Below are 23,019 nucleotides of genomic sequence, written 5' to 3' on the forward strand. Positions count from 1 at the left end.
TGTCTCCTGGTAGCGCCTGCATGCTCTGGACACTACGCTGACAGACACAGCAAACCTTTTTGCCACAGTTCGCATTGATGTGCCATCCTGGATGAACTGCACTACCTGAGCCACTTGTGTGGGTTGTAGACTCCGTCTCATGCTACCACTAGAGTGAGAGCACCGCCAGCATTCAAAAGTGACCAAAACATCAGCCAGGAAGCATAGGAACTGAGAAGTGGTCTGTGGTCACCACCTGCAGAATCACTCCTGTTTTGGGGGGTGTCTTGCTAATTGCCTATAATTTCCACCTTTTGTCTATTCCATTTGCACAACAGCATGTGAAATTTATTGTCAATCAGTGTTGCTTCCTAAGTGGACAGTTTGATTTCACAGAAGTGTGATTGACTTGGAGTTACATTGTGTTGTTTAAGTGTTCCCTTTATTTTTTTGAGCAGTGTATATTAAAATCGTCTCCATTCCTTAGTTTTCTTTTGTTCGTATATACTTCACTTAGATGCTTAGTGACATTGTCTTTCTTCTATATCCCTGTGACAGCTAGAACAGTAGAATGGATTGAAGTTTGCTTGTCCGGGGCTCCAATAAAAATGTCTACTTGTTGGGGGAACTCGAGGACTGGAGTTGGGAACCACTATCTTACTGGGCCATGGATCCGGCAAACCTGCTCTCACTTGGGGCCAAAGCCAGGCCACTGGTACTTTTCAGCTGGCCTTTACATAACAATGGCTAACTGTAAACTTTAACACCTCACAAAGCAACTGTTTTGATTCTGCAGAGGTTGTCATTCTGCTCTTCAAGTCCCCACTGTCAGCCCTAGCTATGGAACCACAATTTACCTAGTATAACATAAGGGTGTATACATTAGTTTAACACTGGTGTTACAGTCTAAAAGCAGCATAATGGTTAGGGTCTCATGGTTTTTAGCATGGCCATGTTTGGAGGGTTAAACAGGGATTGAGGCCTAGCAGCTTGAGTTTGTTCTAAGAAAACACCCCCTCTAGGATGGTAACATACTGTATGCTGTCAGGTAGGGTGGTTAGAGATGTTTCATTATGTATCACCAGCAGGGTCTAGAGGAAGGTGTTTATAGACACTGAACACTGATGACATCTGAAGACTTTGTGTACACTTTATTCTTTAATTTCCAAAGTATAACTGTTCTCCTATCAGCTGATCTGCGGCAGGTAGCCTATCGCTTAGGAGCGTTGGGCCAGTAACCGAAAGGTCAGTTGTTCGAATCCCCGAGCCGGCTAGGTGAATAATCTGTATGTGCCCTTGAGCAAGGCACTTAACTATAATTGCTCCTGTAAGTTGTTTTGGATAAGAGTAACTGCCAAATGACAACAAACATGTACAAATCTGATCTGTCAAATCTATGTCAGTTTTCTAAAATGAGCTCTAGCATATGACTCCACCCTGCTGTCTGTCCCCTAAAAAAGGGGATGAGGAGATGAGGTGTCCAGGCCCAGGCTGGCATGGTGGTAACTGCATCCTGTGAGTCTGGCTGAGACACGGCCACTGACGGTAGAGAGAGAGAGAGCAGTCAACACCATCTGGCCCACCATACACACTCCAGCCCCACCGAACCTCACCGAGCGCCAGAAAGATGATTGCTAACAGCGTGATTATGGCTCTATTAGATTAGCCTAGCATTGTTTACGGGCTTGTGGGTTTGCTCGTGCCAAGTGTACCTACCACTACCCTCAGAGAGAGAGAGAGAGAGACCGAGAGGAGCAGAAGGAGGTGAGGGGAACTGTTCAGCAGCTGCTGTAAGAGTCCATTGCTCATTGCCTCGTGTCAGCCTACTCAGGGTGAAGTCTGAATGAATAGAGGAGAATAATATGAATCCTTCAGAGAGGATGCCTGTTTGTCACTCACTGTGGTATAATTGGGCACATCCTGTAAGCACACACACACCCAAATGGTTCATCGTCCTCATTTGCATGAGTAAGTAAGACACAGTTCATGTAACAATTCCTACATAATATTATGAGGCTCATACAGTATCACTTGCATATTCATATCCACATGTCGCTTAACAGTTAGACTAAATGGCCCCATTTAAACATCTAAAGTCATTCCAGCCAAGCCTCATTCCCTACTAATGACTTAACAACAGCAGCAGTTGCCCTCAACTGAGGATGTGATACATACAAGCATCTCTACCCTGGGAATATATGTGTGTGTGAGGGGGAATGCCCTGATAGCCACACGCTCAAATCCTCCAGGACTGCTCTTTTCTGCTCTGCTCCCATGCCGTGCCTTGGTCCTATCAGTAACAGTCCAATGGCCACTATACAACTCCTGCCTGACAGTATGAAAATCTGATTTGGGGTCAATACAGTAAATTCAGGAAGTAAAATAATTAGAATTTTAGTTTACTTCCTGACTGGATTGAAATGGAATCGACCTCAACCCTGATAAAATACAGCTTTATTCCATTCCACCGCCACTGATTCTGCCCACTGCCACTGATTGTTTTAGCTCTAATTAGCACCATGCTAGGGAATGAAGACATGATCACAGAAGTGGTGTGATTAGCCAAGCTCACTGTATGCCAGGCCCAGTGCATGGGGAGCAGTGAAAGGTGTAGAAGAGGACGAGCCAAGTTTCCATTCTGGCTGGAGCTCTGGCATCGTTTCTCCTGTCTGTCTCCCACTGCTAATAGAGGGAGGAAACAGTGGGTCTGGGAAAGAGCTATGTATAAGATTTTATCCATGTGTTTTCTTTCATTAACTTGAAATTTGTTACTGTTGTATGGAGTCTTCTAATATACAGTCGACCCCTTCATTGCCCTCTGAATAGAGTTGCTTTACTAATCCTCTCACTGATATGCCTGAAAGACAAGTCACCAACTCAAAGAGCCTCAGTGTCTTTCTGTCTTAATGCAGTCTCTGTTCTGTTCACACTCTTCCGCCTCCACTGCCCCGGTCCACCAAACCCAGGCTGGGTTTAGAAACTGGTTCACCACATTGCATTGATGCGGTTATATGTGTTAAATAGCACCCCCTGCTGGCAAATAGAAGGAACATCAGTCAGCATACAGTCGGCTGGTACAGTAAGATCTTTGAAATAATTAAATGGTGAATACAAACCTGTGTCCGTACACAAGTACTTTCTCCCTGTCTTTGGTGTACTAACACTGACTCTCTAGTCCCTCTCTCCTCCTCCTCTCTCCTCTCTCCCTCTCCCCAGGTCTAACTGGTTGAAGCCGTGCTGTGGGCGGAGGGTAGCCCTGTGGCAGGTGTGTCTGCTCAGTGCAGGCTTCAACTGTTTCCTGGTGGCCCTGGTCATCCTGGTGGTGGTCTTCTTGACCCTGGAACTCCTCATAGACACCAAGCATCTACAATGTAACTATCTTTCCCATTGACAGTAAAGGAGGATCCTTATACACTGTGTTCTAGTGACTGTAGAAAGTTAGACTTGGGTAGTCCTGTGCTTCCTTGATCCTGTGACCCATGTTTTGGGATTACAGCCCATAGAGACAATTATCATGATGCTGCATTAACATGCGTTCCAACCTGTTTTATAAACATGATTACATTTCTTACCAAAGAGAGGAAACTACGGCGACTAAAAGGCCCAAATGAGAGAGAAACAGCATTGCCAACCGGGATAGTAAATGAGTCTATGAACTGGTCTCTACTCAACAGCACTGACTGTCTGGGAAGGTGTCATCATCGCATTACATTACGGACTGTAAGCCAAGGTTATGTCCCGAATGGTATCCTATCCCCAATATACTGCACTACTTTTGACCAGAAGCCTTTGTGCCCTGATCAAAAGTAGTGCATTATACAGGGAATAGGATACCGTTTGAGACGCACCTCAAGAGACAGGTCTGTATTGACAGATGATTCTCTCTCTGCTCTGGGGACTACAGGACACCAGTCACAGATGCATTACCATAGACTCCGACTGTCCTGGCTGTCCTGTTGCCAGCTCTGGAAAGATACATGGAGGGAGTAGGACGGAGGGAAGGAGGATGGGGGGGGAGATGGAGAGGTACAGGGAGATAAAGGGAGGGATATATGGGCTGATGGACTGATGGATGGGGAAGGAGAAGTAGAGCGGGAGCATTCACAACACTGCTAGATGGAAATGAGGATTAGTGGGAAAAGGCATGATGTAATATCAATGCACCATTCTTCTGACAGATTTGGAGAAAAAATAAATATGGCTGGACAGATGTAGACATTCACAGGACATGGTAGTGTTGCGCTTGATTCCATTAAGAACAAGCAGTAAAAGTGGAATCATCCTTTAATATACACATTTTTCTCTTTTGTTATTTATTCCAGTTGCCAATGCTATTCAATTTGCCAGCGTCATCCATTGGATCAGCCTTGCCATCCTTTCACTCTTCTTCACTGAGGTAATGAGACACACGCACGCACGCACGCACGGTCTATATATTAAAAACTAAACTATAGTTACTGTAACTATAGAGACCTTGACTTATTAAATGGCCGTAATAATAATATTTTTCCTATGCACCAATCAGAGAATGTCCCTCGCTGCTTCTCTCTTACAGTGGAGCCGTTGTTGTCACAATGTGTATGATGAATGAGACAGGCCACTTTTACATTGTCACCCTTTCATCATGATTAGATTGTAACTCTATCATTTTCCTTTCAAAATAAAGGACTCTCCCAACCCTGATTAGAATGTAACTATATCATCCTCCTTTTCAAAATAACGGACCCCCCCAACCCAACACTAGTGTGTGTTACTGTACATACAGTAGATGTATGTAATGGATCAGGTAAGATCAGACAACTAGGAGGGCCTTTGTACAGTGTCCAGGATCAATCCTTTTCCCACATTCTAATTGATCGAAAGACTTGTAAAAAGTACCCTTCAAAGATACAGTTGAAGTCGGAAGTTTACATAGACTTAGGTTGGAGTCATTAAAACTCGTTTTTTAACCACTCCACAAATTTCTTGTTAACAAACTATAGTTTTGGCAAGTCGTTTAGGACATCTACTTTGAGCATGACACAAGTAATTTTTCCAACAATTGTTAACAGACAGATTTTTTTCACTTAGAATTCATTGTATCACAATTCCGGTGTGTCAGAAGTTTACATACACTGAGTTGACTGTGCCTTTAAACAGCTTGTAAAATTCCAGAAAATTATGTCATGGCTTTAGAAGCTTCTGATAGGCTAATTGACATAATTTGAGTCAATTGGAGGTGTACCTGTGGATGTATTTCAAGGCCTACCTTCAAACTCAGTGCCTCTTTGCTTGACATCATGGGAAAATCAAAATAAATCAGCCAAGACCTCAGAAAAAAAATTGTAGACATCCACAGGTCTGGTTCATCCTTGGGAGCAATTTCCAAACGCCTGAAGGTACCACGTTCATCTGTAAAAACAATAGTACGCAAGTATAAACACCATGGGACCACGCAGCCGTCATACCGCTCAAGAAGGAGACGCATTCTGTCTCCTAGAGATGAACGTACTTTGGTGCGAAAAGTGCAAGTCAATTCCAGAACAACAGCAAAGAACCTTGTGAAGATGCTGGAGAAAACAGGTACAAAAGTATCGATATCGACAGGAAAACGAGTCCTATATCGACATAACCTGAATGGCCGCTCAGCAAGGAAGAAGCCACTGCTCCAAAACCGTCATAAAAAAGCCAGACTACGGTTTTCAACTGAACATGGGGACAAAGATCGTACTTTTTGGAGAAATGTCCTCTGGTCTGATGAAACAAAAATATAACCGTTTGGCCATAATGACCATCGTTATGTTTGGAGGAAAAAGGCCAAAGAACATCATGTTGTGGGGGTGCTTTGCTACAGGAGGGACTGGTGCACTTCACAAAATAGATGGCATCATGAGGAAGAAAAATTAGGTGGATATATCAAGACATCAGTCAGGAAGTTAAAGCTTGTTCGCAAATGTGTCTTCCAAATGGACAATGACCCCAAGTATACTTCCAAAGTTGTGGCAAAATGGCTTAAGGACAACAAAGTCAAGGTATTGAATTGGCCATCACAGAGCCCTGACCTCAATCCCATAGAACATTTGTGGGCAGAACTGAAAAAGTGTGTGCGAGCAAGGAGGCCTACAAACCTGACTCAGTTACACCAGCTCTGTCAGGAGGAAAGGGCCAAAATTCACCCAACCTATTGTGGGAAGTTTGTGGAAAGCTACCTGAAACGTTTGACCCAAGTTAAACAATTTAAAGGCAATGCTACCAAATACTAATTGAGTGTATTTAAACTTCAGACCCACTGGGAATGTGATGAAAGAAATAAAAGCGGAAATAAATAATTCTCTCTACTATTCTGACATTTCACATTCTTAAAATAAAGTGGTGATCCTAACGGACCTAAAACAGGGAATTATTACTAGGATTAAATGTCAGAAATGGTAAATAACTTTAAATGTATTTGGCTAAGGTGTATGTAAACGTCCGACTTCAACTGTATATGTTACTTTCTGTGACCATGTAGAAAAGGAAGGCTTGAGTCAAAGAAAGCCTACATTCACAGCAGCATTATAAAAATGTAGACTGTAACTTGTCCTGTCTTTTTTTGTCCATATTCAAATGACGTTTCAGAATGTGTTGAAGATGTGTTGAAACCTGAGGAGAGTGAGAATATTTCGCATGTCATGGGAGAGGTTGTATTTGTCTTTTTTCCTCCCCTTCCATCCTTTCTCGCTCTCCCTCTTTTCACAGACTGTCTTCAGGATTGTAGTCCTTGGGATTTGGGACTACATTGAGAACAAAGTAGAGGTAAGATAAATTACGTAAGCTTCATAGCAAGTAATGAAAATATAATAACTTTCCCTCGAGAAATCATGAGTTTTATCATTGAACAATTTTTTTTCTTCCACAAATCAATTCACATTACAGTTGTTAAATGTTAAATGCTGCCAAAAAGTCTGCGTGCATTGTAATCTTCCTCATATAATAAACATCAATGTAATATCTCCTAAAAACAATGTGTAATATATCCTAATGACAGTGTGTAATATCTCCTAATGACAGCGTGTAATATCTCCTAATGACAGTGTGTAATATCTCCTAATGACAGTGTGTAATATCTCCTAATGACAGTGTAATATCTCCTAATGACAGTGTGTAATATCTCCTAATGACAGCGTGTAATATCTCCTAAAAACAATGTGTAATATCTCCTAATGACAGTGTGTAATATCTCCTAATGACAGTGTGTAATATCTCCTAATGACAGTGTGTAATATCTCCTAATGACAGTGTGTAATATCTCCTAATGACAGTGTGTAATATCTCCTAATGACAGTGTGTAATATCTCCTAATGACAGTGTGTAATATCTCCTAATGACAGTGTGTAATATCTCCTAATGACAGTGTGTAATATCTCCTAATGACAGTGTGTAATATCTCCTAATGACAGTGTGTAATATCTCCTAATGACAGTGTGTAATATCTCCTAATGACAGCGTGTAATATCTCCTAATGACAGTGTGTAATATCTCCTAATGACAGTGTGTAATATCTCCTAAGTCTGTGACAGTGTGGCATGTGATGTTTGTGTGTACACATGCCTGCATGTGTGGGTATGTGTGTGTGCTTGCGTGTGTGTGTCTGTGTGTCTGCTCCCTGCAGGTGTTTGACGGGGCAGTCATCGTGTTGTCCCTGGCCCCTATGGTAGCCTCCACGGTAGCCAACGGCCCCAGCAGTCCCTGGGACGCCATCAGCCTCATCATCACCATGCGCATCTGGAGGGTCAAGAGAATCATCGACGGTGAGACTGAGGGTGGAGCAGACCAGACGCTCCCTTGTGTCCCAGCTTCCTCCCTCCCTCCCTCCCTCCCTCCCTCCCTCCCTCCCTCCCTCCCTCCCTCCCTCCGTCCATCTGTCTGCCTCGTCTGTCTGTCTGTCTGTCTGTCTGTCTGTCTGTCTGTCTGCTTCCCCTGTCTGTCTGTCTCTCTGCCTCCTGTCTGTCTGTCTGTCTGTCAAAGCCCTGCTGGTGGATGTCTTACTAGAGTGATCCTGACCTAGGTGAAGTCATCGTCCCTCTCAGTCAACAGCTTTCCTTAGTGTTCTTGGTATTACTCTTAGATGGATGGTTAGTTAGTTTGGTAGGATTGGTTCTAGTGAGATATTATTGAAAAATTCAACAACCTTGTACCAACAGATGACTTTGAACTTGAGCTATCAGTCCTTAATTATTACACCTGACTGATCTTCTACGAGAGGGACTATGACTGGGATACGTGGTTATCTCACCTAGCTATCTTCAGATGAATAAACTTTGTAAGTTGCTCTGGATAAAAGTGTCTGCTAAATGACAAAAATTACAAAAATGTATTATATTTTTGATTTACAATTTTAGCGCTAAATTCGAAAATATCATACTTCACCTAAGGATGATAAAGTCTATTGCTTATTCAATACATGATTGGCAGCACGACCCCATTCTCCCCATGATTATACACATTATTTACTATTCACAACAATATAATTATTGATCGTCCCTCGGAGTAAATTGCCACCCGTTCTCCACTTAAACTGGTATTGATCCTAAGCCCTGTTTAAACAGATTTAGAAAAGCCATGATAATGACTATACTGACTGTTCTATGTTATGCTAATGTAATGCAGATGGATTTCTAACAGGAGGTCACCCTCAGTCTCAGTGAGAGCTGTGCATGATCAACCTACGGACCTCAGTCTCTCTAACTATAGACAGTATACTTACATCACCATCAGCTCTGCGTGTCTGTTCGACCAATCTCCAGACCAGAAACAGTGTACATACAGTACATCACCCATGTAGTCTACATAGAGCTACATAGACCTACATATACTGAGTGTACAAAACATTAAGGACACCTGCTATTTCTGTGACACAGACGGACCAGGTGAAATCAGGTGAAAGCTATGATCCCTTATTAATGTCACTTGTTAAATCCACTTTAAGGGGAGGAGACAGGTTAAATAGTGATTTTTAAGCCTTGAGACATTGAGACATGGATTGTATGTGCACCATTCATAGGGTGAATGGGTGAGACAAAATATTTAGGTGCCTTTGAACAAGGTATGGTGGTAGTTGCCAGGCGCACCAGTTTGTGTCAAGAACGGCAATGCTGCTGGGTTTTTCATGCTCAACAGTTTCCCGTGTATATCAAGAATGGTCCACCACCCAAGGGACATCCAGCCAACTTGACACAACTGTGGGAAACATGGGCCAGTATCCCTGTGGAATTGCGCTGACGAATTGAGGCTGTTATGAGGGCAAAAGGGGGGGCAACTCAATATAGAATCTGAAATACTGTACATATAGTTTGTACTAGTATTTTTGCCAATACAGGTGAAGTGAACTAATTTGTCAGCTCTGCATGCTAAATACGATAGTAGCATTTTGAGAAAGTAAGTTAAAATCCAACACTAGTCATATCAGAAAATGGTGCAGTGATCATGATGTGGTACATCTAAATCATGTTAACTTGTTTTTCTACTTCAACAGAAGAAACGCCCAACGGCACTGATTCATTCTGCAGCAATTCAATCACTATAGAGAACAACTTAGTCCTTCACATTCCTTCACAGTATTTGTCTCCAGGCGTGTTCGTTTACATGTGTTTGAGTGATTGAGTTGGGCAGTTAGGCAGCCAGCCACACTCAGCAAGAACATCAAACTCACACCTATACAGTAAGTGCAGGAGTGGAGAGCAACATCGATTACACACCAAGAAATATGTAATAAGATAGAATACATTCTTTCCTCTTTCACTGTAAAAGTATCAGATAGATGAATGGTGGGAGAGAGAGAGAGAGAGAGAGAGAGACAGGGAGAGAGAGAAAGAGGGAGAGAGAGAAAGACAGAGAGAGAGAAAGAGAGGGGGGAGGGAGGGAGGGAGGGAGAGAGGATGAGAGAGAGAGAGAAAGAAGGGCAGAGAGAGAGGGAGGGAGGGGGAGAGTGAGATGGTGAGAGAGAGAGAGAGAGAGAGAGACAGAGAGACAGAGAGAGAGAATGGCAGAGAGAGAGGGAGGGAGGGGGATAGAGTGAGATGGTGAGAGAGAGAGAGAGAGGGAGGGAGAGTGAGATGGTGAGAGAGAGAGAGGGAGGGAGGGGGAGAGAGTGAGATGGTGAGAGAGAGAGAGACAGAGACAGAGAGAGAGAATGGCAGAGAGAGAGGGAGGGAGGGGGATAGAGTGAGATGGTGAGAGAGAGAGAGAGAGGGAGGGGGAGAGAGTGAGATGGTGAGAGAGAGGGAGGGGGAGAGAGTGAGATGGTGAGAGAGAGAGAGACAGAGAGAGAGAGAAGGGCAGTGAGAGAGGGGGAAAGAGTGAGATGGTGAGAGAGAGAGGTGTGGAGGGGGAGAGAGTGAGATGGTGAGAGAGAGAGAGAGGGAGGGGGAGAGAGTGAGATGGTGAGAGAGAGGGGGAGTGGGAGAGAGTGAGATGGTGAGAGAGAGAGAGGGAGGGGGAGAGAGTGAGATGGTGAGCGAGAGAGAGAGGTGTGGAGGGGGAGAGAGTGAGATGTGAGAGAGAGAGTGAGATGGTGAGAGAGAGAGGTGTGGAGGGGGAGAGAGTGAGATGGTGAGAGAGAGAGTGAGATGGTGAGAGAGAGAGAGAGAGGGAGGGGGAGAGAGAGGTGGTGAGAGAGAGAGAGAGAGAGGTGTGGAGGGGGAGAGAGTGATATGGTGAGAGGAGAGAGTGAGATGGTGTAAGAGAGAGAGAGAGAGAAAGAGAGGGGGGATGGAGGGGGGGAGAGAGGATGAGAGAGAGAGAGAGACAGAGAGAGAGAAAGAAGGGCAGAGAGAGAGGGAGGGAGGGGGAGAGTGAGATGGTGAGAGAGAGAGAGAGGGAGTGAGAGTGAGATGATGAGAGAGAGAGAGTGAGGGAGGGAGGGGGAGAGAATGAGATGGTGAGAGAGAGGGAGGGATGGGGAGAGAGTGAGATGGTGAGAGAGAGAGAGACAGAGAGACAGAGAGAAAGAGAGAAGGGCAGAGAGGGAGGGAGGGAGGGGGAAAGAGTGAGATGGTGAGAGAGAGAGAGGTGTGGGGGGAGAGAGTGAGATGGTGAGAGGGAGGGAGGGGGAGAGAGTGAGATGGTGAGAGAGAGAGAGGTGTGGAAGGGGAGAGAGTGAGATGGTGAGAGAGAGAGAGAGAGAGAGGGAGGGGGAGAGAGAGTGACATGGTGAGAGAGAGAGAGGTGTGGAGGGGGAGAGAGTGAGATGGTGAGAGAGAGAGAGGGAGGGGGAGAGAGTGAGATCGTGAGAGAGAGAGGGAGAGAGTGAGATGGTGAGAGAGAGAGAGAGGGAGGGGGAGAGAGTGAGATGGTGAGAGAGAGAGAGGGGGAGGGGAGAGAGTGAGATGGTGAGAGAGAGAGAGAGAGAGGGGAGGGAGAGAGAGAGAGAGGTGTGGAGGGGGAGAGAGTGAGATGGTGAGAGAGAGAGAGTGAGATGGTGAGAGAGAGAGAGGGAGGGGGAGAGAGAGAGGTGGTGAGAGAGAGAGAGAGAGAGAGAGAGAGAGAGAGAGGGAGGGAGGGGAGAGAGAGAGGTGGTGAGAGAGAGAGGTGTGGAGGGGGAGAGAGTGATATGGTGAGAGAGAGCGAGAGATGGAGGGGAGAGAGTGAGATGGTGTGAGAGAGAGAGAGAGAGAGAGAGAGAGAGAGAGAGAGAGAGAGAGAGAGAGAGAGAGAGAGAGAGGTGTGGAGGGGGAGAGAGTGAGATGGTGGGAGAGAGAGAGAGAGAGATAGAGAGACAGAGAGAGAAGGGCAGAGAGAGAGGATGAGAGAGAGAGAGGATGAGAGAGAGAGAGGTGTGGAGGGGGAGAGAGTGAGATGGTGAGAGAGAGAGAGAGAGAGAGAGAAGGGCAGAGAGAGAGAGGATGAGAGAGAGAGAGGATGAGAGAGAGAGAGGTGTGGAGGGGGAGAGAGTGAGATGGTGGGAGAGAGAGAGAGAGAGAGATAGAGAGACAGAGAGAGAAGGGCAGAGAGAGAGGATGAGAGAGAGAGAGAGAGGTGTGGAGGCCAGGGGCTTTGCACTTGGCCTGAGCTGAGAGGAGAGGTGAAAGTGGAAAAGGCTCTTGTGACAGAGGTGCTGTGGAATCAACCATGGTGTGAATTACACTGCTGCTTGGCATGTCCTACCATGCCAGCAGCTGTCAGCAGTCACACACACGCACGCACACACACACACACAGTACACCAGCCGTCTTTGACATGCTTATTACAGCCATGCACAAATTGGGCAGCTAATAATCCCCCACTTCAGCTTCCCCTTGGTGAATGTGAATTTGGCTGTGCCTGCCTGCCCCCTCTGCTCTGCTCCCTTCCCCTTGTTAAGTGTGAGTTCTGCTGTGCCTGTCTCCCCCCTTTGCTCTCCCCGGCCCTGAGTTCCGCTGTTTCATCCTCTCCCCTCTGCTGTCTCCCTCCCTCTTCCTGCGTGTTCACATCAACAGCTCTATTAATAGGCTATGGGAGAGCAGAACAGAGCAGAGCTGCTGTAGAGAGATGGTTGCAGGCACTGCCTGCTGTCAGTAGTTCACTAGTAGGTCTCCTCTGCTGTAGAGGGCTTGGTTATTCACTCTGCTGCTTCCCAGTCTGTATGGCCTAGTAATGTGGCCCTACTCAGGAGAGTCAGCAGTAGCAGGAGAGCAGCTGTGCACTGAGGTCACTGTGTAGAACAGAAGAGGCTGAAGTCAATACCAGAGCATGTGGACTTCTATGTCTTGTGTGTTTAAATATCAAATGTATTGGAGGTGCTCATGAATACGTTTTGTATGGCTCTGAGGCCAGGCTGTGTGTGCATATGTCTCTTCTCTCTCTCTCTCTCTCACTCTCTCTCTCTCTCTCTCTGTCGCTTCCCTCTCTCTGTCTCTTCTCTCGGTCTTTCCCTCTCTCTATCTTTTCCCTCTCTGTCTTCTCCCTATCTCTGTCTCTTCTCTCTATCTGTCTCCTCTCTCTCTCTTCTCTCTTTATCTATATTCTCTCTCTGTCTCTTCCCTCTCTCTTTGTCTCTTCCCTCTCTCTCTCCTCTCTCTCTCTCTCTTCTCTCTATCTCTGTTTCTTCTCTCTATCTATCTCCTCTCTCTCTTCCCTCTCTCTCTGTCTCTTGCCTCTTCCCTCTCTTTGTCTCTTCTCTCTCTCTTCTCTCTATCTGTCTCCTCTCTATCTCTCTCTTCTCTCAATTCAATTCAATTCAAGGGGCTTTATTGGCATGGGAAACATGTGTTAACATTGCCAAAGCAAATGAGGTAGATATTATACAAAAGTGAAATAAACAATACAAATTAACAGTAACAGTTTCAAAACAATAAAGACATTACAAATGTTATATTATATATATATATATATACAGTGTTGTAACAATGTACAAATGGTTAAAGCACACAAGTTAAAATAAATAAGCATATATATGGGTTGTATTTACAATGGTGTTTGTTCTTCACTGGTTGCCCTTTTCTTGTGGCAACAGGTCACACATCTTGCTGCTGTGATGGCACACTGTGGAATTTCTCCCAGTAGATATGGGAGTTTATCAAAATTGGATTTGTTTTCAAATTCTCTCTCTGTCTCTTCCCTCTCTTCACACTCTCTATCTGTCTCTTCACTCTCTCTCTCTTCCCTCTCTCGCTCTGTGTCTTCTATCTCTCTATCTGTCTCTTCCCTCTCTCTATCTGTCTCTTCACTCTCTCTCTCTCTGTCTCTTCTCTCTCTCTGACCTCTGTCTCTTCCCTCTCTCTATCTGTCTCTTCTCTATCTCTCTTCCCTCTCTCTCTCTGTCTCTTCACTCTATCTCTGTCTCTTCACTCTCTCTCTCTGTCTCTTCTCTCTATCTGTCTCTTCCCTCTCTCTATCTGTCTCTACTCTTGCTCTCTCTGTCTATTCCCTCTATCTATCTCTTATCTCTCTCTCTGACCTCTGTCTCTACTCTCTCTCTCTCTCTGTCTCTACTCTCTCTCTCTCTCTGTCTCTACTCTCTCTCTCTGACCTCTGTCTCTTCACTCTCTCTATCTGTCTCTACTATCTCTCTATATTTGTCTCTTCTCTCTCTATCTGTCTCTTCCCTCTCTCTATCTGTCTCTACTCTCTCTCTGACCTCTGTCTCTTCACTCTCTCTCTGACCTCTGTCTCTTCACTCTCTCTCTCTGTCTCTTCTCTCTATCTGTCTCTTCCCTCTCTCTATCTGTCTCTACTCTCTCTCTCTCTGTCTCTACTCTCTCTCTGACCTCTGTCTCTTCACTCTCTCTCTCTGTCTCTTCTCTCTATCTGTCTCTTCCCTCTCTCTATCTGTCTCTACTCTCTCTCTCTCTGTCTCTACTCTCTCTCTCTGACCTCTGTCTCTTCACTCTCTCTATCTGTCTCTACTATCTCTCTATATTTGTCTCTTCTCTCTCTAACTATCTCTTCCCTCTCTCAGCCTATGTGTTGCAGGTGAAGGTGGAGATGGAGCTGGAGATCCTGCAGTGTGAGAAGATCAAGGCTGTCAGGGAGGAGCAGCTGGAACGACTCACACAGATCTGCCAGGAACAGGCAGTAAGTCCCCGCACCATCACCTCGCAGATAGCGTTGAGACTAGGGTTAGTGTTTTGGTTGAAGCTAGGTTATGGTTGAGGCTAGGGCTAAGACTAAACCAGGATTTTTTTTAATTAAATAATAATTACATTTATTTCAGTCTTAGGTCAGTTGGGATCACCACTTTATTTTAAGAATGTGAAATGTTAGAATAATAGTATAGAGAATGATTTATTTAATTTCTTTCATCACATTTCTTATTTCTTTCATCACATTCCCAGTGGGTCAGAAGTTTACATACACTCAATTAGTATTTGGTAGCATTGCCTTTAAATTGTTTAACTTGGGTCAAATGTTTCGGGTAGCCTTCCACAAGCTTCCCACAATAAGTTGGGTGAAATTTAGCCCATTCCTCCTGACAGAGCTGGTGTAACTGAGTCCGGTTTGTAGGCCTCCTTGCTCGCACACGTTTTTTCAGTTCTGCCCACAAATGTTCTATGGGATTGAGGTCAGGGCTTTGTGTTGGCCTCTCCAATACCTTGACTTTGTTGTCCTTAAGCCATTTTGCCACAACTTTGGAAGTATGCTTGGGGTCATTGTCCATTTGAAAGACACATTTGCGTCCAAGCTTTAACTTCCTGACTGATGTCTTGAGATGTTGCTTCAATATATCCACAATTTCCCTCCCTCATGATGCCATCTATTTTGTGAAGTGCACCAGTCCCTCCTGCAGCAAAGCACCCCCACAACATGATTCTGCCACTGCCGTGCTTCACGGTTGGGATGGTGTTCTTCGGCTTGCAAGCTTCCTCCTTTTTCCTCCAAACATAACGATGGTCATTATGGCCAAACAGTTCTATTTTTGTTTCATCAGACCAGAGGACATTTCTCCAAAAAGTACGATCTTTGTCCCCATGTGCAGTTGCAAACCGTAGTCTGGCTTCTTTTTTTATGGCGGTTTTGGAGCAGTGGCTTCTTTCTTGCTGAGCGGCCTTTCAGGTTATGTCGATATAGGACTCATTGTACTGTTGATATAGATAATTTTGTACCTGTTTCCTCCAGCATCTTCACAAGGTCCTTTGCATTTGTTCTGGGATTGATTTGCACTTTTCGCACCAAAGTACGTTCATCTCTAGGAGACAGAACGCGTCTCCTTCCTGAGCGGTATGACGACTGCATGGTCCCATGGTGTTTATACTTGCAAACTATTGTTTGTACAGATGAATGTGGTACCTTCAGGCATTTGGAAATTGCTCCCAAGGATGAACCAGACTTGTGGAGGGTTACAATTTTTTTTCTGAGGTCTTGGCTGATTTCTTTTGATTTTCCAATGATGTCAAGCAAAGAGGCACTGAGTTTGAAGGTAGGCCTTGAAATACATCCACAGGTACACCTCCAGTTGACTGAAATTATTTAAATTAGCCTATCAGAAGCTTCTAAAGCCATGATATCTGTTTAAAGGCACAGTCATCTTAGTGTATGTAAACGTCTGACCCACTGGAATTGTGATACAGTGAATTATAAGTGAAATAATCTGTCTGTAAACAATAGTTGGAAAAATTACTTGTGTCATGCACAAAGTAGATGTCCTAACCGACTTGCCAAAATTATAGTTCGTTAACAAGAAATTTATGGAGTGGTTGAAAAATGAGTTTTAAAGACTCCAACCTATGTGTATGTAAACTTCTGACTTCAACTGTATGTGCAGATGAGGATGTGCAAGTAGAAATACTGGTATGCAAAAGAGCAGAAAAACAAAAAACAAATATGGGGATGAAGTAGGTAGTTGGTTGGATGGGCTATTTGCAGATGGGCTGTGTACAGCTGCAGCGATCGGTAAACTGCTCTGACAGCTGACGCTTGAAGTTAGTGAGGGATATATAAGTCTCCAACTTCAGTGATTTTAGCAATTCGTTCCAGTCATTGGCATCAGAGAACTGGAAGGAAAGGCGGCTAAAGGAGGTGTTGGCTTTGGGGATGACCTGTGAAATATACCTGTTGGAGCGCGTGCTACGGTTGGGTGTTGCTATGGTGACCAGTGAGCTGAGATAATGCAGAGCTTTACCTAGCCACGACTTACAGATGACCTGGAGCCAGTGGGTGACGAATATGTAGCGAGGACCAGCCAACGAGAGCTTACAGGTCACAGTGGTGGGTAGTATATGGGGCTTTGGTGACATAACTGATGGCACTGTGATAGACTGCATCCAATTTGCTGAGTAGAGTGTTGGAGGCTATTTTGTAAATGACATCGCCAAAGTCAAGGATCGGTAGGATAGTCAGTTTTACGAGGGTATGTTTGGCAGCATGAGAGAAGGAGGCTTTGTTGTGAAATAGGAAGCTAATTCTAGATTTAACTTTGGATTGGAGATGCTTAATGTGAGTCTGGAAGGAGAGTTTACAGTCTAGCCAGGGTGCGGGCAGCAATCGGTTGAAGAGCATGCATTTCATTTGACTAATATTTAAGAGCATTTGAAGGCCACGGAAGGAGTGTTGTATGGTGTTGAATCTCATTTGAAGGTTTGTTAACACAGTGTCCAAAGAAGGGCCAGATGTATACAGAATGGTGTCATCTGCGTAGAGGTGGATCAAAGTATCACCAGCAGCGAGAGCGACATCATTGATGTATACAGAGAAAAGAGTCGGCCCGAGAACTGAACCCTGTGGCACCCCCAGAGGTCCGGACAACAGGCCCTCCGATTTGACACACTGAACTCTGTCTGAGAAGTAGTTGGTGAACCAGGCGAGGCAGTCATTAAAGAAACCAAGGCTGTTGAGTCTGCCGTTAAGAATACAGTGATTGACAGAGTCGAAAGCCTTGGCCAGGTCGATGAAGATGGCTGCATAGTACTATATTTTATCGATGGCGGTTATGATATTGTTCAGGACCTTGAGCGTGGCTTAGGTGCACCCGTGACCAGCTCGGAAACCAGATTGCATAGCGGAGAAGGTACAGTGGGATTCGAAATGGTCGGTGATCTGTTTGTTGACTTGGCTTTTCGAATAAAGGCAGTGCAGGATGGATATAGGTCTGTAACGGTTTGGGTCTAGAGTGTCTCCCCCTTTGAAGAGGGGGTTGACCGCGGCCGCTTTCCAATCCTTAAGAATCTCAGACGATACGAAAGAGAGGTTGAACAGACTAGTAATAGGGGTTGCAACAATAGCGGCGGATAATTTTAGGAAGAGAGGGTCCAGATTGTCAAGCCCAGCTGATTTTTAAGGATCCAGATTTTGCAGCTCTTTCAGAACATCAGCTGTCTGGATTTGTGTGAAGGAGAAGCGGGGGGTGGGGGGGGCTTGGACCAGTTGCTGCAGGGGGTGCAGAGCTGTTTGCCGGGGTTGGGGTAGCCAGGTGCAAAGCATGGCTAGCCGTAGAGAAATGCTTATTTAAATTAAATTCTCGATTATCGTGGATTTATCAGTGATGACAGTGTTTCCTAGTCTCAGAGCAATGGGCAGCTGGGAGGAGGTACTCTTATTCTCCATGGACTTTACAGTGTCCCAAAACTTTTTGGAATTAGTGCTGCAGGATGCAAATTTCTGTTTGAAAAAGCTAGCCTTTGCTTTCCTAACTGACTGTGTATTGGTTCCTGACTTCCTTGAAAAGTTGCATATCGCGTGGACTATTCGAGGCTAGTGCAGTACGCCACAGGCTGTTTTTGTGCTGGTCAAGGGCAGTCAAGTCTGGAGTGAACCAAGGGCTATATCTGTTCTTAGTACAATTGTTTTTGAAAGGGGCATGCTTATTTAAGATGGTGAGGAAAGCACTTTTAAAGAACATCCAGGCATCCTCTACTGACGGGATGAGGTCAATATCCTTCCAGGATACCCGGGCCAGGTCGATTAGAAAGGCCTGCTCGCAGAAGTGTGAGATCCTGGTTGAAGACAGCAGAGGTGTATTTACAGGGCAAGTTGGTCAGGATGATATCTATGAGGGTGCCCATGTTTACGGATTTAGGGTTGTACCTGGTAGGTTCCTTGATAATTTTTGTGAGATTGAGGGCATCTAGCTTAGCTTGTAGGACTGCCGGTGTGTTAAGCATATCCCAATTTAGGTCACCTAGCAGTACGAACTCTGATGATAGATGGGGGGCATATACATATGGTGTCCAGTGCACATCTGGGAGCTGAGGGGGGTCTATAACAAGCGGCAACAGTGAGAGACTTATTTCTGGAGAGATGGATCTTTAAAAGTAGAAGCTCTAAAATTTTGGGCATAGACCTGGATAGTATAACAGAACTCTGCAGGCTATCTCTAATTTCCAAATTTTTGGTGGCCTTCCTAAGCCAGGATTTAGACACGGCTAGGACATCAGGGTTGGTGGAGTGTGCTAAAGCAGTGAATAAAGCAAACTTAGGGAGGAGGTTTCTGATGTTAACATGCATGAACCCAAGGCTTTTACAGTTGCAGAAGTCAACAAAGGAGAGCGCTTGGGGAATGGGAGTGATGCCGGGGGCTGCAGGGCCTGGGTTAACCTCTACATCACCAGAGGAACAGAGGAGGAGTAGGATGAGGGTACGGCTAAAGGTGGTCGTCTAGTGCTTTGGGAACAGAGAATAAAAGGAGCAGATTTCTGGCCGTTGTAGGATAGATTCAGGGCATAGTGTACAGACAAGGGTATGGTAGGGTGCGAGTACAGTGGGGGTAAACCTAGGCATTGAGTGACGATGAGAGAGGTTGCATCTCTGGAGAAGCCAGTTAAGCTAGGTGTGGTCTCCGCATGTGTGGGGGGTGGGACAAGGGGGCTATCTGAGGCATGTTGAGCGGGACTAGGGGCTCCGCAGTAAAATAAAACAATGAGAGCTGCCCTAAACAACAGTATACAAGGCATATTGACATTAGAGAGAGGCATAAAGCAATCACAGGTGTTGATTGGGAGAGCCAAGACAACAAAGGGTAAGACAACAACGGGTAAACAGCTAAGACAACAACAACGAGTAAAAGGCGATGGATGGGCAGAGAGGGTCAGTTAGCTACACACAGGGCCTGAGTTCGAGGCTGGGGCCGACAGATGAACAAAATGAAGTACCGTGTTAATGAACAGTCCAGCAGGCATCAGCTGTGTAGCCGAGTGATCATAGGGTCCAATGAGCAGCAATAGATATTTGGACATGAAGGTAGGATTAGGGTTAGGGCTGTGGTTAACGGTTGAGCTGGCATGTGGACATGATGCTATGGTAATGGTTAGGGTTAAGGTCGAGGTTATGGTTAGGTTTGAACTGGGATGTGGACCTGAAGGTAGGGTTAGGGTTGTTGTTGAGCCTAGGGTTAGTGTTGAACCAGGATATGGACATGACGCTAGGGTTAGGGTTGAGGGTTAGGGTTAAGGTTGAACCGGGAGGTAAACATGAAGCTAGAGTTAGGGTTGTGGTTGAGGCTAGGGTTAGTGTTAAAGTTGAAGCAGGATGTGGACATGACGCTTGGGTTAGGGTTGTGTTTGAGGCTGTTTCAGATTTCCAGAGGCTGCAATTTCAATTGCTACCACAGGGGGGCAGTAAGACGTCACAGAAGAGTTCAATGTGTAGCCAACGCATTTTCAACAGACATCAGAGACGATGTTTCTTCAAATTGTTTTACAATATTCAATGATTTGCAAATCCATAATAAACAGGCACAAGAAAAGTTGATTTTGTGATATTATGAACCCACAATACTCATAAGCACGCAACATAATACAGTAAAATATATTTGGAAAGATGTTTCCCATATAGATGTAAACAACACATATTTTCCATGTTGTTCTTTTTATCACTGTCACTGGTCACCTACGAACACTTGAACATCTTGAAGAACGATCTGGCCTTAATGGCCATGTACTCTTATAATCTCAACTCGGCACAGCCAGAAGAGGACTGCCCCCCCTCAGAGCCTGGTTCCTCTAGGTTTCTTCCTAGGTTCCTGCCTTTCTAGGGAGTTTTCCCTAGCCACTGTGCTTTTACATCTGCATTGCTTGCTGTTAGGTTTTAAGCTGGGTTTCTGTATAAGCACTTTGTGACATCTGCTGATTTAAAAAGGGCTTTATAAATACATTTGATTGATTGATTAATGACTGCACTCCTCTAGTCAGTTGAACTAAAGGACTACATTTCTTTCAAAGACTCAAGGTCCCAAGATCAATAGAGGGAGAAGCCATAACTGTAGATCAATGGAAACATGTTGTTGTACAAACAGTCCAGTAATGATGGGATCCTCAGTGTAATGCTAGAAACAACCAGTTCATGTGTAATCTGACTGTCTGTTCGTCAATATGAGCCATCAGGCCAGAGGAAACCCCAGTGAAAGCATTGATCCTATAGCTAGTAATAGAACCACTTAGCTGCAGAATGCCTGGGATCATGCTAAAAGGGCCTGTCTGGGACTAAAAGGTTAGTTAACACTGACATGTTGTTACATCAATACACCAAGATTTCAGCTAGAAGAATACATGTGTGTTTTCCTTTTCCAGACCAACTCTCTCTCTCTCTGCCCCCCCCCCCCCCCTCAGTTTGAGATCAGACAGCTCCGGGCCCACCTGGCCCAGCAGGACTTGGACCTGGCTGCGGAGCAGGAGGCTGCTATGCAGATCCACCATGTGTGGGGCAAACAGAGGAACAGCTACCAGGTGGTGGAGGGCCAGGGCCCTGGGGAGTCTGACGATGAGGGACATGGAGTCCTCAGGGAGACCCCAGCAGGTAAGCTACACTATATATACAAAAGTATGTGGACACCCCTTTTGGCCATGCAGTGTATGTCACATCCAGGGAAACTAGGGCCCAGAGTTTTTCTGGCCCCAACTATAACGGTGTATGTAATACTCCATACCATAATCCTCAGACCATGAGATAAAATAGATACTAGCTCTTTGATATTCTTCATGGGTTTTGCTATATTCCGGAACATGTAAGGATATTGAGTCTGATGAATACTGCTGTTCCAAGAGGCAGACAAACCTGTAAATCCTAATTATGAATTACTTCACCACAGACCAAAAACAATGAACTTGACTCATTTTATTATTTTATTTTTATTATTACCCCTTTTTCTCCCCAATTTCGTGGTTTCCAATTGGTTGTTACCGTCTTGTCTCATCGCTGCAACTCCTGTACGGACTCGGGAGAGGCGAAGGTCAAGAGCCGTGCGTCCTCCGATACACGACCCAGCCAAACCGCACTGCTTCTTGACACAATGCCCGCTTAACCTGGAAGCCAGCTGCACCAATGTGTCAGAGGAAACACCGTATACCTGGCTCGCTAGTGCGCGATGGGACAAGCACATCCCTGCCGGCCAAACCCTCCCCTAACCCGGACGATGCTGGGCCAATTGTGCGCTGCACCATGGGTCTCCCGGTTGCGGCCGGCTGCGACAGAGCCTGGACTCGAACCAGGAGCTAGCACTGCCTTAGACCACTGCGCCACACTGCGCCACTCGGGAGGCCTGTGACTCATTTTAATAAAGTTCTACATTCGTCTGTTTGGTTGAAAAGGCATCCTGACAGAACCAGGAGAGAGGTTTGTACATAAAGTATGTACATAATTATGTGGGACAAAAAGTCCCATCTAATGTAACATCAGGTGAATGGGGTGTCAGAGCAGTGTCAAACTGATCTAGCAGCAGTAGCCCTGAGCTAGTCTCCAGGCCCTAGCCTCTTAAAACACTGACGTTAACTCACAACACCCCTCTGACCGCAGGCAAAGCACGCACACACACACACACAACACACACACACCACACCTCTGACCGCAGGCAGTGCAGTATCAATAAGAGGGCAGAAAAGCTTTTAGGATGTGCTGAAACCTGGGGACAACAAGCATGTTCTCCTAACGGCTCGTCACACACACGCAAGCATGCACGCACACACACATGCAGTCATGCACACACACACACTCACACACACCCACCCCACCTCAGCCAGGCTGTTTGAGGTACAGAGTGCTCTGTGCATTGGGCCTTGTTCTGAGGTCTGAGCAGAGAGAGGGCCACTGTGAACATCTGCTCCTCTTCACCTGGAAACCACAATAGGGCACCAGGAGACGCCACACCACCACCCCCAGGGGATTGTGGGAAATCTGGCTCTTAGGAACAAGCGTGTTTTTTTCTCTCCAGAACTTGGAAGGAGTATTGGGACAGGAGGAGCACTTAGGCTTCAGGCAGGCCTGCAAGGACAGGCCGTGGACTGGGTTAGGATTCCTCACGTCTCTCTCTCCCCCCTCTCTCTCTGGCCCGAGGGATGCCATCAAAGTGTCATTCATTCTAATTGAGGCACTCTACTGCGAAGTCTATTTCCTTGTTGAAAACTAAGCTTGTTTCAAAAGAAGGTAGAAAAGGTTAGAAACATTTTGTCTACTGGTCACGAGGGATTTGTGGTTTTGTCACTTCTCAAGAGAGCAGCTGTAGATTTTGAGGAACATATAAAATTGACCACAAAGAGTTGTGGGTGAAAAGCACAGTAATTGCTTTCAGATCAACTTCTTGGAAGTTCACATAACTTCTCTATGTGTTGTACTGCTGGGGGAAGGGGACATAGTACCAAAATCCAATGTGAATACCTCACTTAAAGGAGAAGTTTTATT

General features: G+C 45.4%; 1 protein-coding gene across 3 annotated transcripts in view; it reads left to right on the forward strand.

The window, feature by feature from the left end:
- LOC129854491 (transmembrane protein 266-like) overlaps window positions 1-23,019 on the forward strand; it is a 59,340-nt gene that overhangs the window by 32,091 nt on the left and 4,230 nt on the right. For 2 of the 3 annotated variants that reach the window (XM_055921582.1, XM_055921583.1), the window contains exons 4-9: window positions 3,196-3,350; window positions 4,302-4,375; window positions 6,697-6,753; window positions 7,508-7,748; window positions 14,375-14,490; window positions 20,955-21,141. In XM_055921582.1, the coding sequence (XP_055777557.1) occupies window positions 3,196-3,350; window positions 4,302-4,375; window positions 6,697-6,753; window positions 7,508-7,748; window positions 14,375-14,490; window positions 20,955-21,141 (830 nt within the window). The remainder of the gene's footprint in view (window positions 1-3,195; window positions 3,351-4,301; window positions 4,376-6,696; window positions 6,754-7,507; window positions 7,749-14,374; window positions 14,491-20,954; window positions 21,142-23,019) is intronic. The other variant, XM_055921584.1, reaches the window with a different exon arrangement.

Source organism: Salvelinus fontinalis, chromosome 4 (assembly GCF_029448725.1).
Source record: "Salvelinus fontinalis isolate EN_2023a chromosome 4, ASM2944872v1, whole genome shotgun sequence".
Classification (NCBI taxonomy): domain Eukaryota; kingdom Metazoa; phylum Chordata; class Actinopteri; order Salmoniformes; family Salmonidae; genus Salvelinus; species Salvelinus fontinalis.